The sequence below is a fragment of the Trichosurus vulpecula genome, chromosome 8 (genome assembly GCF_011100635.1).
Source record: "Trichosurus vulpecula isolate mTriVul1 chromosome 8, mTriVul1.pri, whole genome shotgun sequence".
In the NCBI taxonomy this organism is placed as follows: Eukaryota; Metazoa; Chordata; class Mammalia; order Diprotodontia; family Phalangeridae; genus Trichosurus; species Trichosurus vulpecula.
In genome coordinates, this window is record NC_050580.1 from 77,968,934 (window position 1) to 77,985,029 (window position 16,096).

General features: G+C 43.5%; 1 protein-coding gene across 1 annotated transcript; it reads right to left on the bottom strand.

Annotated features, from left to right (window-relative positions):
* Nucleotides 1-13,059: 13,059 nt before the first annotated feature.
* LOC118829207 (GSK-3-binding protein FRAT2-like) lies at nucleotides 13,060-15,787 on the bottom strand. The gene has a single exon (XM_036736183.1). The coding sequence runs from the start codon at nucleotides 15,785-15,787 to the stop codon at nucleotides 14,894-14,896; it is 894 nt and encodes a 297-aa protein (XP_036592078.1). The 3' UTR covers nucleotides 13,060-14,893.
* Nucleotides 15,788-16,096: the final 309 nt, after the last annotated feature.

A 16,096-nucleotide genomic window follows, 5' to 3' on the forward strand; every position in this document is an offset into this window, starting at 1 on the left:
AAATTTCTCTTGGCTCTTTCCATGATTCTTCTTTGCAATTATTTCACTCTCCTTTGTAACCTCATTAGCCCCGTAAACTCTTTGAAAACAGGGCTGGTATGGTATTTATCTTTGTCCAAGTGTCCAACCAGTCTTCCTTTGCCCAGCCTACAGGATCCTTTCAAAGGCCAAGGCCCAAGGGTATAGCTGGTGAAATAGCTTTGAATCATCAATCAATCTCTCTCACTGAGGTGTCTGGGCTAGGTGAGCTCATACCTTAACAGTGAATTATTTACTTCTCTGAGGCGATTTTACACCTTGTTAAGGAGACTTGTCAAAGCCAGAACCAAGTCCTTATCTGAAGGCCCTAATGAGGACTTTTACAACCTATATTAGGAGAGGAACCATTAATGAATGATTCCATCAGTGGAGCAACCAGGACACCTAGGATGATGCCAGGGCACACACATTCCTCTGCCTGAGTAATTGGAGCTCACTTTCAGTTATGCTTGGATTAGATGGAAGCTCCTTCACTGAGGTGTTTTTACTGTGATTTCAAATCTGTAAGTTTTAATATTTCAGCCTTTGAGAGGTAGTGGAGACTAGAAGGGCTTGGTGTGCCATGGTTCCATGGGGTCAGGAAGAGTCGGACACGACTGAACAATTGAACCAAAACAAATTGTAGAACATTAGTGTAAAAACTTGGTCTTGGTTTCCTTTTCTGAGAAAGTGAAGCATTTGGACTGTAAGATTTCCATTGTTCTTTTTAGTTCTAGAGATTTTGTGACTTGAATTTTTTAATAGTTTAAATCTGTATTTTTTTGTTTGTTTTTCCATCATCTTTATTTTTGTCTTATTTCTCTCCCCTCTCTTTCTATTCACCTAACCAAAAATGTGACAGAGACAGAGACACACACACACAACACAGAGACAGAGAGAGGGAGGGAGAGAGGGAGAGGGAGAGGAAATAAAAATAGCTAGGAAGACTAACCAACACATTAGCTGAGTCTGATAGCATCTGTAATATTCCTTTTCCATTGTCCTTTACTTCTGCAAAAAGGGAAGAAGGTGCATTTTCTCACTTATTCTTTTCGGAAATCTCCAGGATCTGCTTCTGATTCTCTGGACTTTGTCCACTCTGCCTCTGCAGCCCTTTCTCTGTTTGGGTCGGTTCCTTCCAGACCCCTCATTTTTAAGGAAAGTGCCCAGGAAAGCCATGCTCATTCCTTCCTTCCTCTCAGGGCCCTCTCCTGATTCTCTGGCCTTTCTCCATTATGCCTTGGCAAGGGTACTTTCTCCCTTCCAATCTCCCTTTTCCTTTTCCTTTTTCTGTTTGTTCCCCTTATTCTAATGTAATCTCCTTGAGGGTGGGAGCTGGGCTTTCTCTTAGCTTGTATTGTATTACCAGTCTTAGCCCAGTGGCTGGAACATAGGAAGTGCTTAATAAATGCTTGTTGTCTTGGAGAAAAGGATTGATAGCTACTGAATATTAATAAAAGAAAATGGAGAAGACTGAGTTAAACTTGGTTGCTATGGCAACTTTTTTCTGACTCAATTCAATAAGAATTTTTTTAATCGATTTTCTCTGCATGAAGCACTGTGTTGGGCAAAGAGATATACAAAATGGAGGGGCCCCTAACTTTAAGGAGCTTGCTGACTACATCCTTCGAGAATGAGGGGTAAACAACAACAAAAGTCCACACCAAATTAATATGAAATAGAAGTGATTTGAGTGGGGAAAGGAGCTCTAATACCTGCGAGAATCAGGAGAAAGTCTTATGTAAGAGATGGTACATAAGGTGAGTCTTGCAGTGAGTTAGGGATTCCACAAGACAGAGATCAACAAGGCTGGGTCCCTGATTGGAGATAGAGGATAGAGAAGGGAGAACTGAAGACGACAAAGAGATTGCGGGTCAGTAGCTATCATAGGCTGTATGGAACCCTTGCCAGGGAGGTCAGAGGTGATACTGCCTTCTTCTTGATGTTCCTCAAACCCAACATTCCATCTTCTGACTGTGACTTTTCACTGGCTGTGCCCCCGTGCCTGGAATACCCTGCCCCATCACCTCTGCTTCCTGGCTTCCTTGCGGTCCTCCAAGATTCAGGTCAAATCTCACTTTCTGCAGGAGTCTTTTCCTATTGTGATATCTCTTGGGATACTTAAAGAGACAGCAAGCATTCCCCTTCCCCTCCCTGGACCCCCAAAGCTTTACCTTCTTCACACTAACCAGCCTCGTTTCTTCACCTGATTCTTATAAAGCACGACCTTAAGAATATTTACCGTTTTGATTGGTCTCCTCTGGTAGCTCTCTAGCTTATTGATTTTATACACACCCCTACACACGCACACACACATATATATACACACCCATACCCATGCATATGTGTGTGTGCATACACACACACACATACATGCATATGTTGTTGTTCAGTCGTGTCTGACTCTTCACAACTCTTGGGGTTTTCTTGGCAAAGACATTGGAGTGGTTTGCTATTTCCTTCTCCAGCTCATTTTACAGATGAGGAAACTGAGGCAAACAGGGTTAAGTGACTTTCCCAGGGCACACAGCTAGTGAATGCCTGAGGCTGGACGAATCTTCCTGACTCCAGGCCCTGAACTCTATCCACTGTGCCACCTAGTTGACCCTACATATATTCTTGCATGTTTTCTCCTCCATTAAAAAAGAGGCAGCTGGTGATGCAGTGTATAGAGCACTAGGCCTTGAGCCACGACGATCTGAGTTCAAATCCAGCCATAGACACTTGCTAGATGTGTGACCCTAGGCAAGTCACTTAACCTCTAATGGTCTCAGTTTCCTCAACTGTAAAATTGGGATGATAATAATAGCACCTACCTCAAAGGGTTTTTGTGAGTATCAAATGAGATAAAAAGAGCTTAGCACAGTGTCTGGCACATAGTAGGCACTATATAAATGTTTATTACTCTTCCCTTCTCCATTAGAATGTGAGCTCCTTGAGAATAAGAACCGTTTTTATGTCTTTCTTTATGTCCCTAGCAGTGCGCACAGTGCCTGGCACATAGTAGGCACTTAATAAATTTGTGTTGACTGGCTTTTCTCAATGTTTACTTAGGAACAGAGGTTAAATATAATTTAAATATATTAATATTTAATCTTTATTGCTCTTATTGGGTATTGGAACACTGGTTCCATTATTTCATTAGCATAAAGAACTCCCTAGTAGGAAACTCGTCTGCCAATGCATCTTAGCACCTTCTCTGCCTAGTTTATTGAAAGGTTAAGTTACTTGTCCAGGGTCACACAACCAATGCTAATAATACCTCCCATTGATGCAGTATGTTACTATTTGTAAAGTACTTTCTCAAAACCATTTAGTGAGGCAACAGCCTGGTTATTATTTATCTTCCAAGTTCATTGTAGGTTTAGAAAGTCAGAAAAAAATTAAAATTCAAGTTCCAAAATATTGAATTCTGAGCACTTTTTTTTTTAAACAATAAGGGTTAAGTGACTTGCCCAGAGTCACATGGCTAGTTAAATGTTTGAGGCTGGATTTGAACTCAGGTCTTCCTGAATCCAGAGCTAGTGCTGGTGCAGCCTCTTGAATACATTAAAAAAAAATTCCACTGTCAAAGTAATCCCATTTATAAAATTTCTCTCTTTGTATCTCTCTCTCTTCTTCTCTCTCCCCTCCTTTTTGGGGTAGTTTTCGTACAATTAATTTTAATGTTTTTTTGAGATTACAATATTGTACTTCAATGGAAATTTTTACCCAGACAGGTCACTAGCAAAACTGAGGCTGTGAAGATTATTTTGGCCCATGATACACAATTGTTTTCCCTCCTTTTTAAGGGGCATACTAATTAGTCAGTGCTAAAAAGAGTATGCTGGTATTAATCCAGGCATAATTACAAGCATTTTCCTCCTGAATTCCAGATTGGTTTAGCAGCTAGGAGGCATAGTGGATACATCATTGGAATTAAGTTGGAAAAACCTGAGTTCAAATCTTGCTTCAGATACTTCCTAGCTATGTGACTGCAACTTAACTTCTCTCAGGTTTCTCATCTGTAAAATGGGGATGATAAATAGCACCTGCTTCCCAGGGTTGTTGTGAGGGTCAAATGAGCTAATATTTACAAAGGACTTTAAAAACCTTACCATTCTATGTGAATGCTATTATTATTTTTTTCACTGCAATGGTGATAACTAAGTAATTCTCCAAATGTAAGCTCCTTGGGCACAGGGACTGTTTTTTTTTGTCCTTGTATCCTTGTATATAGTTGGTGCTTAATAAAGTTATTGAATTAAAAACAAATAAAAATAAGTAATATTTTGGTTTGAAATAAATACAAACAGACTGAGAACTTCAGGAGATCCCAAGTAAGAAACTGCTTTAATCTAGACCTGTCCTAAACTTAATTTTTCTTTAAGAAATAGGTTAAATTAGAGAATTATAGCTCTACAGCTGGCAGGGACTTCAGAATTGATCTAAATTTTTAAATTTACAGATGAGGATGCTGAGGTCTAGTGAAGTTAAGTGACTTGCCCCAAACTCATATTGGATGTGTCAGAGGCAGCATTTGAACTCAGGTCTTCTGATTTCAAACCTAGTGCTTTTTCCATTCTTTTGGGGAATGATTATACTTTTTTTAAAAAATTATTTATTTAATTTATTTAATATTTTTAATTTTCAGCATTGATTTTCACAAGAGTTTGAATTACAAATTTTCTCCCCATTTCTCCCCCCCACTCCAAGATGGCATATATTCTGATTGCCCCATTCCCCAGTCAGCCCTCCCTTCTGTCACCCCACGCCCCCCATCCTCTTTTCCCTTACTTTCTTGTAGGGCAAGATATGTAGGGCCTGTATATCTTATTTCCTAGTTGCATGCAAAAACTTTTTTTTGAACATCTGTTTTTAAAACTTTGAATTCCAAATTCTCTCCCCTCTTCCCTCCCCACCCACCCTCCCTAAGAAGGCAAGCAATTCAACATAGGCCACATGCATATCATTATGTAAAACCTTTCTACAATACTCATGTTGTAAAAGACAATATTTTCCTCCTTCCTATCCTATCCCCTTTTATTCAATTTTCTCCCTTGACCCTGTCCCTTTTCAAAAGTGTTTGTTTTTGATTACCTCCTCCCCCTATCTGCCCTCCCTTCTATTGTCCACCCTTTTTTATCTCCTTCCTCCTTCTTTCCTGTGGGGTAAGATACCCAATTGAGTGTGTATCGTATTCCCTCCTCAGGTCAAATCCGATGAGAGCAAGATTTACTCATTCCCCCTCACCTGCCCCCTCTTCCCTTCCTACAGAACTGCTTTTTCTGGCCACTTTTATGTGAGATAATTTACCCCATTCTATTTCTCCCTTTCTCCCTCTCTCAATATATTCCTCTCTCATCCCTTAATTTGATTTTATTTTTTTAGATATCATCCCTTCATATTCAACTAACCCTGTGCCCTCTGTCTATGTGTGTGTGTGTGTATTTATATATGTACGTATGTATGTATATTCCCTTCAGCTACCCTAATACTGAAGTCTCATGAATTATACACATCATTTTTCCATGTAGGAATGTAAACAAAACAGTTCAGTGTTAGTAAGTCCCTTATGATTTCTCTTTCTTGTTTACCTTTTCATGCTTTTCTTGATTCTTGTGTTTGAAAGTCAAATTTTCTATTCAGCTCTGGTCTTTTCACTGAGAAAGCTTGAAAGTCTTCTATTTCATTGAAAATCCATATTTTGCCTTGGAGCATGATACTCAGTTTTGCTGGGTAGGTGATTCTTGGTTTTAATCCTAGCTCCAATGACCTCCAGAATATCATATTCCAAGCCTTTAATGTAGAAGCTGCTAGATCTTGTATTATCCTGATTGTGTTTCCACAATACTCAAATTGTTTCTTTCTAGCTACTTGCAGTATTTTCTCCTTGATGTGGGAGCTCTGGAATTTGGCAAAAATATTCCTAGGAGTTTTCTTTTTGGGATCTATTTGAGGAGGTGATCTGTGGATTCTTTCAATTTCTATTTTACCCTCTGGCTCTAGAATACCAGGGCAGTTCTCCTTGATAATTTCTTGAAAGATGATATCTAAGCTCTTTTTTTGATCATGGCTTTCAGGTAGTCCAATAATTTTAAAATTATCTCTCCTGGATCTATTTTCCAGGTCAGTAGTTTTCCCAATGAGATATTTCATATTATCTTCCATTTTTTCATTCCTTTGGTTCTGTTTTATAATATCTTGATCTCTCATAAAGTCACTAGCTTCCACTTGCTCCAATCTAATTTTTAAGGCAGCATTTTCTTCAGTGCTCTTTTGGACCTCCTTTTCCATTTGGCTAATTCTGGCCTTTCAAGGCATTCTTCTCCTCACTGGCTTTTTTGGAGCTCTTTTGCCATTTGAGTTAGTCTATTTTTTAAGGTGTTATTTTTTTCAGTATTTTTTGGGGTGTCCTTTAGCAAGTCATTGACTTGTTTTTCATGGTTTTCTCGCATCACTCTCATTTCTCTCCCCAATTTTTCCTCTACTTCTCTAACTTGCTTTTCCAGATCCTTTCTGAGCTCTTCCATGGCCTGAGACCAGTTCATGTTTTTCTTGGAGGCTTTTGATGTAGGCCTTTTGACTTTGTTGACTTCTTCTTGCTGTATGTTTTGGTCTTCTTTGTCACCAAAGAAAGATTCCAAAGTCTGAGTCTGAATCTGAGTCCAGTTTGGCTTCCTGGCCACGTTCCCAGCCAAACCTTGAGTTTTTCATGGGGGTATGACTGCTTGTGTAGAGTACTTCGTCCCAAGCTTGAGGGGCTGTGCTGTTGTTTTCAGAGCTATTTCTACATAGCAAGCTCTGTCACAGCAGCGCTACTCCTCCCCCAAGAACTGCCAACCCAGAACGAACTCAGATCTAAGCTGGCTCTGTACTCCAGCTCAGATCTGTCACTTAATTCCTCCCACCAGGTAGGCCTGGGGCCAGAAGCAACTGCAGCTGTAGCTCTGTAAGCAGCTTCAGAGCTGCACCACCTCCGTTGTCCCTGGGCAGTGGCTGAACTGGGAACTCCTTTTACTCTGTCCCTGCAGCTTTTCCCACTAACCTTCTCTGTTGTCTTTGGTGTTTGTGGGTTGAGAAGTCTGGTAACTGCCACAGCTCACTGATTCAGGGCACTAGGGCCTGTTCTGCCTGGCTCCCGGTCTGGTTTGTCCAGGCGTGGCTCACACCGGGCTCTGCTCCCATCCCAGTTCTGTGTGATAGACCTTACCCCGCGACCATCTAGGCTGTTCTGGGCTGGAGCCCTGCTTCCCTCTGCTATTTTGTGGGTTCTGCAGTTCTAGAATTTGTTCAGAGCCATTTTTTATAGGTGTTTAGAGGGACCTGGGTGGGGGGGAGTTCACACAAGTCCCTGTTTCCAGCCTCCATCTTTGGGAACGATTATAGTTGAGGGTTAATTGTAGATTAAAACAAAATGCAAGGTCTTAGCTCTGAAGTAAACATTCCTTCTGCACTAGTACAAAACTTCAATTTCAACTCTAAATTGAACAAAATCATTTTAGATGTTGAAACATCATCAGGTTTTGAGAGGTAGCACCATGTAGGGGAAATGCCACTGACTTCAGAAACAGATGATCTGAATTAAAGTCTCTGGCTCTTTGTTTCCTGGGGCAAGTCTCAACTTCCTCGGGCGCAGGTTTCCTCTTCTACAAAATGAGGCAGTTGGACTAGATGACCTTGAAAATCCTTCCTAGATCTAGATCTGAACCTTTGATCACTCTAGGAATGCAAACTGGGCAGTTTCTTGTTTTCAGGTTGATTTAGTGATCTTGCTTTGTTCTCCAGAGCTCCTGACAGCACAGAGAACACAGACCATTTCACCTCTATTAACTGCCCTAACCCCAAGATTCTCCAATGTGTTCTAACCATTATTCTATCAGTATTCTAGTTCTGAGCCTGAAGATGGGCTTTCTGAGATCTTCATGGAGCTTTAATGGCCTCTGTCATAAAAATAAAAATCTTTTCACTACTTTGGAAATTATCTTTGAAAGGATAGGTGTTTCTGGGTAGAGAATGTGAACTTTTCCAGTAGGATACAAGCTCCTTGATGTCAGAGGCCATGAAGAAGCACTGGTGTGGGAGTTGATGGAAATGGACTTGAAAACCAGCTCTGTGTGACTTTGGACAAGTCATAATTTTGCAGAGCTTCAGTTTCGTCATCTATAAAATGGGAATCATAAGTGAAGAGCTGGAAGGGACCTTATAAGATCATTTGCTCCATCCCAGATTTGATTTCACATTATTCTCTCTTCTGCATTTTCTATCCCAACCAAACTGATGTACTTTCTATTCTCTGTCATATTATTCAATTTCCACGCCTTTGCAAGGCCATTCCCTAAATCTGAAATACTCTTAGTCCTTAAGGAGGAGATTGAAAAAAAAATTCCCATCCATCTACACCAAAGTACGTATAGCAGCACTTTTTGTGGTAGCAAAGAACTGGGAACAAAGTAGATGTCTGTCAATTGGGGAATGGCTAAACATACTGTGATACATGAATGCAATAGAATATTACTCTGCTATAAGAAATAATTAATGTGATCAAAACCAAGAAGCATAGAAAGATTGACATGAACTGATGCAGAATGAATACGCAAAGCCAAAAATATATGCATGACTAAGACAACGTAAGTGGAAAGAATGACCACAAAACAAACAAAAAATGAATGTTATAAAATTATAAAGAATAAGCTTCACCTGAAGAAGAGATATCAAGACACCTCTCACCATTCCTTTGAAGAGGTGAAAGGTCTATGAATATGGAACCCTGCCAGATTTTTTTTCAATCTCTCAACTGGTTTTGCAGATTTTTTCTCTTCTTCTCCTCCTCCTCCTCCTCCTCCTCTTGTTAAATTCTTTATCATAAGGGATGACTCTCTGGAAGGGGGAGACGAGGGATACAAGGGAAAATCTAGGTGATGTGGAAAAAAGGTACCAATAAAAATATATTTTTAAAAAGTCCTCTCTGTTCTCACTTCTACCTCTTGGAATCCCTATTTAATTTCAAGACTATTCATATACTGTCTCCCCCAAAAGGTCTTTCCTGATTCTCCACTCTATTCAACTCCCTTTCTTAATGCTCTTACCTCCAAAATGACTTTGAATATATTCTGCACTTTGTTTGAAGTAACATTCCTTCTCTTTTACTTCCTATCCCCATTACTTTTAGTATGTCATTATTGGTGTGCGTATGGAGAGGGGTCTTCATGTGTGAAACAATGGGGTTGAACTAGATCAATGATGTCAAAGTGAAATAGAAACCAGGCCACTAAACCATATAATTCCTGTGGGCTGCATATTGGCTTAGAAAACCAGCTATTAACATTAACTATATCCTGTTGTATTTTTATTTATTTTGTTAAATATTTCCAAATTACATTTTAATCTGGTTCTGGCCACACATACTGGCCCTGTGGGTTTGATATCTGAAAACCAGATGATCCTTTCCAGCTCTATATTATAAAAGCCTAAGATTTTCTGACTGTCAAGACTTGCTGCTCTTCCCCAATCTGAGCGGGGAGAGGTTCTCCCTAGGATTTCATGTTATTGGTGCAGCAGCATTTGACATGCAGAGCATTATGGGTTGGTTATAATACATTGTCAAAATCACTACAAGAACAGCCCAGCAGTACTAGATAGTTGTACCTAGTCAGGTAAGACCTCCTTTGACACTTACTAGCTATGTGGCCAGGGGCAAGTCACCTAACATCTCTCATTCACATTTTCCTCATTCATAAAATGGATACCTGAAATACCTGTCCCACATTTTTGTTGTCATGATCAAATGAAATAACGTATGCAAAGCACTTTGCCAACTTTTATAAATGTCAGGTGTTGTTCTAACTGCAAACCTTAATCGGTTAAAGCAAACCTATGTCAGAGGTAGCCTTGTAACTATTGTTTCCAAGAATTCTCAGCTACATGTTTCCTGATGTCCTAGCATGATGTGAGGCTCCTCCATAAACTTCTCCTGGGATGAAATCTTCATGGGAATCTTCCTTCTTTGTTCTCTCTTATTGTCTCAAATTCTTCTTGGGGCTCCCCACTGCTGTGAGGGCCTATGCTCAGAATTTCAGTGTTAGAAGGGACCTCAGAGCCCAAATTATATGTAAACAAAGATCCTTTCTACCACATAGCTGACAGCTGGTCATCCAGCTTTTGGTCTTTGGACCTTTGGTTTTTGGAAAGATTCAGTGAGAGGAACCAACCGTGACCCCTCCCTAGGAAGCCCATCCCCCCTTTTAGATAATTCTTAAGAATTTCTTCCTTCCAGTAAGCCTAAAATGTTCCTACCTGTTTGCAACATCTGCCCATTGCTACTAGAGGCCAAGAAGTCCATTGCTTTTTCTATCCCACAGCCCTTCAAGCTGTCTCATCTTTTCCAGGATAAACATCCCTAGATCTTCTATGACATCGATATTGATAGACAAACTAGTCCACTTGCTGTTTCTCAGATATGATATTCCATTCCCACCTGCCCCTCCCCTCCATTGCTGGGCCTTTGTACAAATTGCCCCACCCTATGCCTAGAGTGCCCTCTCTCCTCACCCCTGCCTCTTAACATCAACAGCTCCTTTCAAAGTTCAGCTCAAGGGCCACCTCTTACATGAGGACTGTCCCAAACACCTGAACTACTAGCCCACCCCCAATTGCTTTGTACGTCCCTTGTGTATATTCTGCAGAGTGGATAGAGTTCTGGACCTGGAATTGGGAGGACTTAGTTTCAAATCCTGCCTCCAATTCTCTACGAACCTGGACAAATCACTTAAGCACTCGGGGCCTCAGTTACCACATCTAAAAAATGAAAGGGTTAGACCAAAAAGCCTCCAAGGTCCTTTCTAGCTCTAAAACCATGAGCCTATGAACCTAACCTTTCAGCACCCTCATGAAAATCTGGGAAGTGCTTAAATTGCTGAGCAGGTGCATGCCAGTCTGCTTTGGAAGATAAAGCTTCCTCACCAGTGGCTCCTTACAACGACATCACATGCCTGCCTTAATTAAAACAAACAAAACCCCAGTTTGGCCTTCCTAATACCTAAGCTTTCAGACAGCTGGGACCGTTCTATTTCACCTTTGTACCCCCATCACCCAGTATATTGCCTGGCACTTGGTCAGTTGTTGAATTGGAATCTATCCCATCCATCCTTCATATTGTCACCCTCATGATCTTCCTATTGCACTTTTAATAATGTCACTCCTTGTAAAGCTTCCATGCCTTCTCATTGGGCCTAATACAAACTTGATTTTATTTTAAAAAAATCAAGACTTCACTAAGGCTTATAGGGTGGCTTGCTTCAAATCATAAGGCTGACAAATAGCATCTGGTAGTTAAAACTCAGGGCGTCCTTGTCCAAGCCCTGGCCTCTTTTCACGGTGGTACCTCGGCACACAAGGCCTTCCACCAAAGATCCAGCTTTATTCCCTATTATTCCGCTTTGTGCACTTTTGTTATAGCTCAGCCTCATGCTCCCATGTCATCCTCTATTGTTGTTAAGAGACATCCCTATGTGTTGAAGTCTTTCCCTTTAGGGCCCAATTCAGGTGTTTTCCTGTTTTAGTAGGAAAGCCTTTATCATAAAATGACTTCTCTTTCTTTTAAATGCCCTTTCCCCGCATTTCTTCTTTAAACTTCATCACACATCACATTCTCCCATTATCACCTGCTTGTGTGGTATTCGCTCACTCCTTGAATGCAGACTAACACCCATCTTTGTATCCTCATCACCTCGTACAATGCTTATACCAGAAGACCCTCATTATCTAGGAGACAGAACAAATGTCAGTGTCCTATCACAGATAGTCTGAGAATAAAGGGACAATTTAAGTCATACATATTAGTGTAAGCTAATGCAGGGAGGTGATAAACCTTGTTTTTTTTTTTTTTTGTTTTTGTTTTTGTTTTTGTCACAGTCAAGTCAATATTCAAAACACCGAAATCAGTTCTGGGCACTGTATACTTCAACATGAAGGGTGTTCCAAGAATGATCAGTTTAGTGCGTGGAGGGGGGAGGGGGACAAGTATGGAAATTTTATCAAGTGAGCAAAACTAGTCAATAGCAAGGACTTGGCAGAACCGCTTGATTCTATCTTCAGTGTTCCACCAAAGCTTATTTCCTTTGTGATAATTCTTACCATGATGACTGATTGGTAGCAACAGAGGGAATGGGATCAGTGTCTCTGAGGCACTGCTCCTTGCAGAACATATGGGCAGCTGTGGTTAGGGTGGGGCACCCTTAGCAAGACCCAGTTGTACATTCATAGCAAGGGTGTGGGGAGTATTAAGCTATAGAGCTGAGAAATCAAGACCTTGTTATCTTGTTTACCTTCTTAGGAATAGATCAAAATACCGTAATTTAAATTTGGTGGTGTTTGGACTATGCTTCCTGGCTGCCCACATTGGACAGTCAAAAGTTCAATGCCCCAGCAGATGCCTCTAAAGGTGCCTACTTTTAAAGGGCACAGGCTGCTTCAAAACATACCCCATAAGCTTTACAGAGTAACCATGCTATGGTTTTTTTGGACTAAGAATATGAGAATAGAGATTGATGTGTTGTTTAACGTATTTCAAAATGGCTTACTCAATCTGAGCCTGGCACCCACACAGTTACACATAAGCCAGATCTGTCCTAGATTAATGGTTGGAATGAGAAGATATGTTGGAGGATGTTAATAACCAGAAAGGTGGGGGGAAAGGAAAGCTTATAACATAACCCTCGCTACCTCCACCTCTGGGCTGGGGCGATGCTTGGGGAACAAACTGTCATCAAAAGTGGCAGATGCCTATTACTAGTGTGCTTAAATTGCCTGGTTGAGGCAGATTTGAATGTTATTTCACTCCCCTATTACTGTCTGTTGTTTGGATAGTTCCAAGGATTTGATCTTAATTAATTTTGAGCTAGCTCTAAAAGCATTTACAGGATGCATTTGTCCCACCCTTTTACAGGAAAGCAGAATGCTGAGGAACACAGGCTAATTGTCATACATAATCCATGCTGACATGTGTTTTCATCCCCATGGAAATCCACTGGTTAGGCCTCCTTTTGCACAAACAAAAACAGAAAACAAAAAAACCAACTTTATTTAACATAGATACTTCAGTAAAGATAGAATCCTATAAATCAGGACCACCACAATTTCAGACACTCCGCTGCGAAGTGTATGTGTGTGAGGATGTATGTGTATATACACGCACACATCCACACACATCAATAGCCACATCTGGATGATGACCAAGCCATTGAAACTTCAAATAACAACAACAACAAAACAAATATTTGAGCCACCTTAAAGGAAAATGTTTGCAGTTCTTCTAGACAGAGGGTCACATTTTCAGAATACTGAATTTACTCAAAAAAAGTGAGGGATGAGATGGAGAGAGGAGAAAACAAACCCCTTTCATTCAGAGGAGCTGCAGGAGATACCACAGATAGCCTCAAAGACAAACATATTCGAATGGGTCTCTGTCCCTTGGTGCTGAGACCTCTACTAAGGACCTGAAAGTATAAACAAGAAAGGAAGAATGGCCTGGGAAGAAAGGAAACCTTAGTGACCTATGGTATTATGACAGGTACTAAGGCATCTTACTCCTCGGTGGGAAAAAAAGGCCCAAGCAGTAAAAGCGGGAGCGGTGTCAACACACAAGCCTGTGGACATGTGCACACACGTGTATGCACACATGCACACAGCTCTCCCTCCCAACTAGTAGCTACAAGCACAAAGTGCATGTCCCCAGGAGACTCAGCAGTTTCAAAACACAGGGCTCCTTTGGAGGAGGTGCTGAATATAGTTACTCCCTTGACCAGGGAGCCACAGCACCATGTGTAGAAAACCAGGACCTTGCAAGGACGGAAAGCCCTTCTAGACAGGCAAGACTGTGGAGCTGGGAATTCTTCCTTCCCCACAAACAAATCCTTCCCCTTCTCATTCCCTAGCATGACCTGGTGGGAGTATTCCCTAGTTAAGTCTTAGAAATATCGAGCTGTTGCAATGCCAGGGCAGGAGGAGGTTGGCAGGTAGTCTGCTATGAGCCACCCTACCCAGGCTTTACTCATTTTCTTTCCTCTCACATTTACTGAGCTTAATTGTGTTCTTGCAGCAAGAACCCACAACTCAGAAGATTCAAATCTAGTTTGGAAAATGCTATCAAGTTTTCAAGTCAGGTTAAGTCACCTTGTTTCTTCTTGCTACTCTCAAAGCCTTCTCTCCATTCACACTCTGCTTCCTCCCCCCCCCCCCAAATGAGTCAAAACTACCAGTAGTGAAAACAAACTGGGTCAAGTCAAAGCAGGTAACTGGAATAATTCTCCATTCTGAGTTCATCCCCAATGGTTAGCTCAGTAGGATAGAGCGTGTCCTAAGGAGGCCAAGATGGAAGGTCTAATTCCTATTAAAAGGCCAGTTAATATTGCACAGAGGAAAAAAAAACAACAACTCTGTTCCAAAGGCACCTATAGAGGTGGCCAGTTAAGGAGTCCTGAAAAAGGTGTGCTGTTGGTCACATGGCAACCAGCCTAATATGCTGTGGATGGCTCAGTGCAAATCAGCACCACTAATTACAAGTTAAAGAGTGTCTTCTACTGATGCTCTTAGGTCAGTAGTGTAGTCTGTCTATAAATAGGATATATTCATCCTAATTAGACCGAGGGGTTCTAATTCTCAGCCCAATGAGGCCTGTTTGCCAGGCAATCCCCTAAAAACCACCCAGATCCACAGCTTATAGTTCTGTTCTACCTCACCCTTCCCCACTTCATAACCTCAAAAAAGGGACCCCCATGTTTTCCCTTTGCCTTAGAACCCCTGTTCCCCAATCCAAGTTCATTCATGTCAGTTTCTGGGGCTTCAGCTTTCAGGTTGTCAGCCTCCCTTCTTCTTGCCCTTGAACATGCTGGTCTCACTAGCTGCTCGGGACCAAGATGCCATCTGCAAGTCTGTGCACTAGCTGGCTCTGGAGGCCCTCTGGGTTGGAGCAGGCTGGTCGTCGAGGGCTGCAGTGAGCTAGAGTTCCTTCTGCCTCAGCCTCCTGAACAGCCAGGGGCAAAGGCGGAGGGGGGACCGGTGCTAGGGGCAAAGGGGCCCTAGCTCGAAAGTGCTGCCTGGGGCGCCGAGAATGAAGTCGTCGCACGGCCTCTTTGATGAGGTTCCCCGAGAGGACAAGCTGCTGCAGAAGCTGGTGGGGGTCGTCGTCTCCAGCACGGAGTCCCGGCTGTCCTCGGTACCGGTACTGGTGGTGCTGGTGCTGCTGCTGCTGCAGGCGCCGGGAGGCGGCGGCGCCCCGAAGCCAGGCGCGCCGGCATGGGCCGGGCAGCGGCTGCGGGAAGCTCCGCTTGCAGACGTGCGGGGCACAGGCGCTGCTCCGGGCCGGGGCCCCTCCTAGCACACAGGGACCCGACGGCGTCCGCGGTCGAGGCTGCGAGGAGGCGCCCACGTCTCTCGCCCAGGACAGGGCAGCGCGGGCTCCGCTCCCCATGCACTGCAGCGGTCCCGAGGGCTGCAGGGGTGCCGGCGGCAGCAGCAGCGGCAGGACCGGGGGCCGTTGCGCCGGCGGCGGCTGCTTGCGCGCCAGGGGCCCCCGGGGGGCGGGCCGGCTCCCGTGCGCCGCGTCCAGCTGCAGCGCCTCTCCGATCTGGGCCACCAGGCGGTCCACGTCCCCCGAGCCCCCAACAGTCACCGACTGCTGCAGCAGGAGGAAGCTCTCTTCTTCCTCCCCCTCCCCCTCCGCGTCCTCCTCCTCCTCCTCTCCAGCCGCCGCCGCCTCGTCGTCCTCGTCCTCCTCCCTCCGGCACGGCATGGCCTCGGTCCGCAGCCCGGACTCCGGAGCACCGCTGCCGCCGGGGCCGCTCCTCGCTCCCGGCCGGGCCCCGGAGACAGCTCCCGAAGAGCAGGCGCTGCGGTCTCGGACCGAGCCGGCCGCGTGCTGGGCCACCGAGCACGCTAAAGCCGCCGCCGCCGCCGCCGCCGCCGCCGCCGCCACCGCAGCTCCGGGAACTGGAGCTCAGCCGGTTCAGTTCGATTTGTAAACAATGGGTGACGCGGGGCGTTCGGGCGCTACCACTGCCGCGGAGCGGGGGGCGCGGGGATGGTCGAGTTCGGCGGCCTG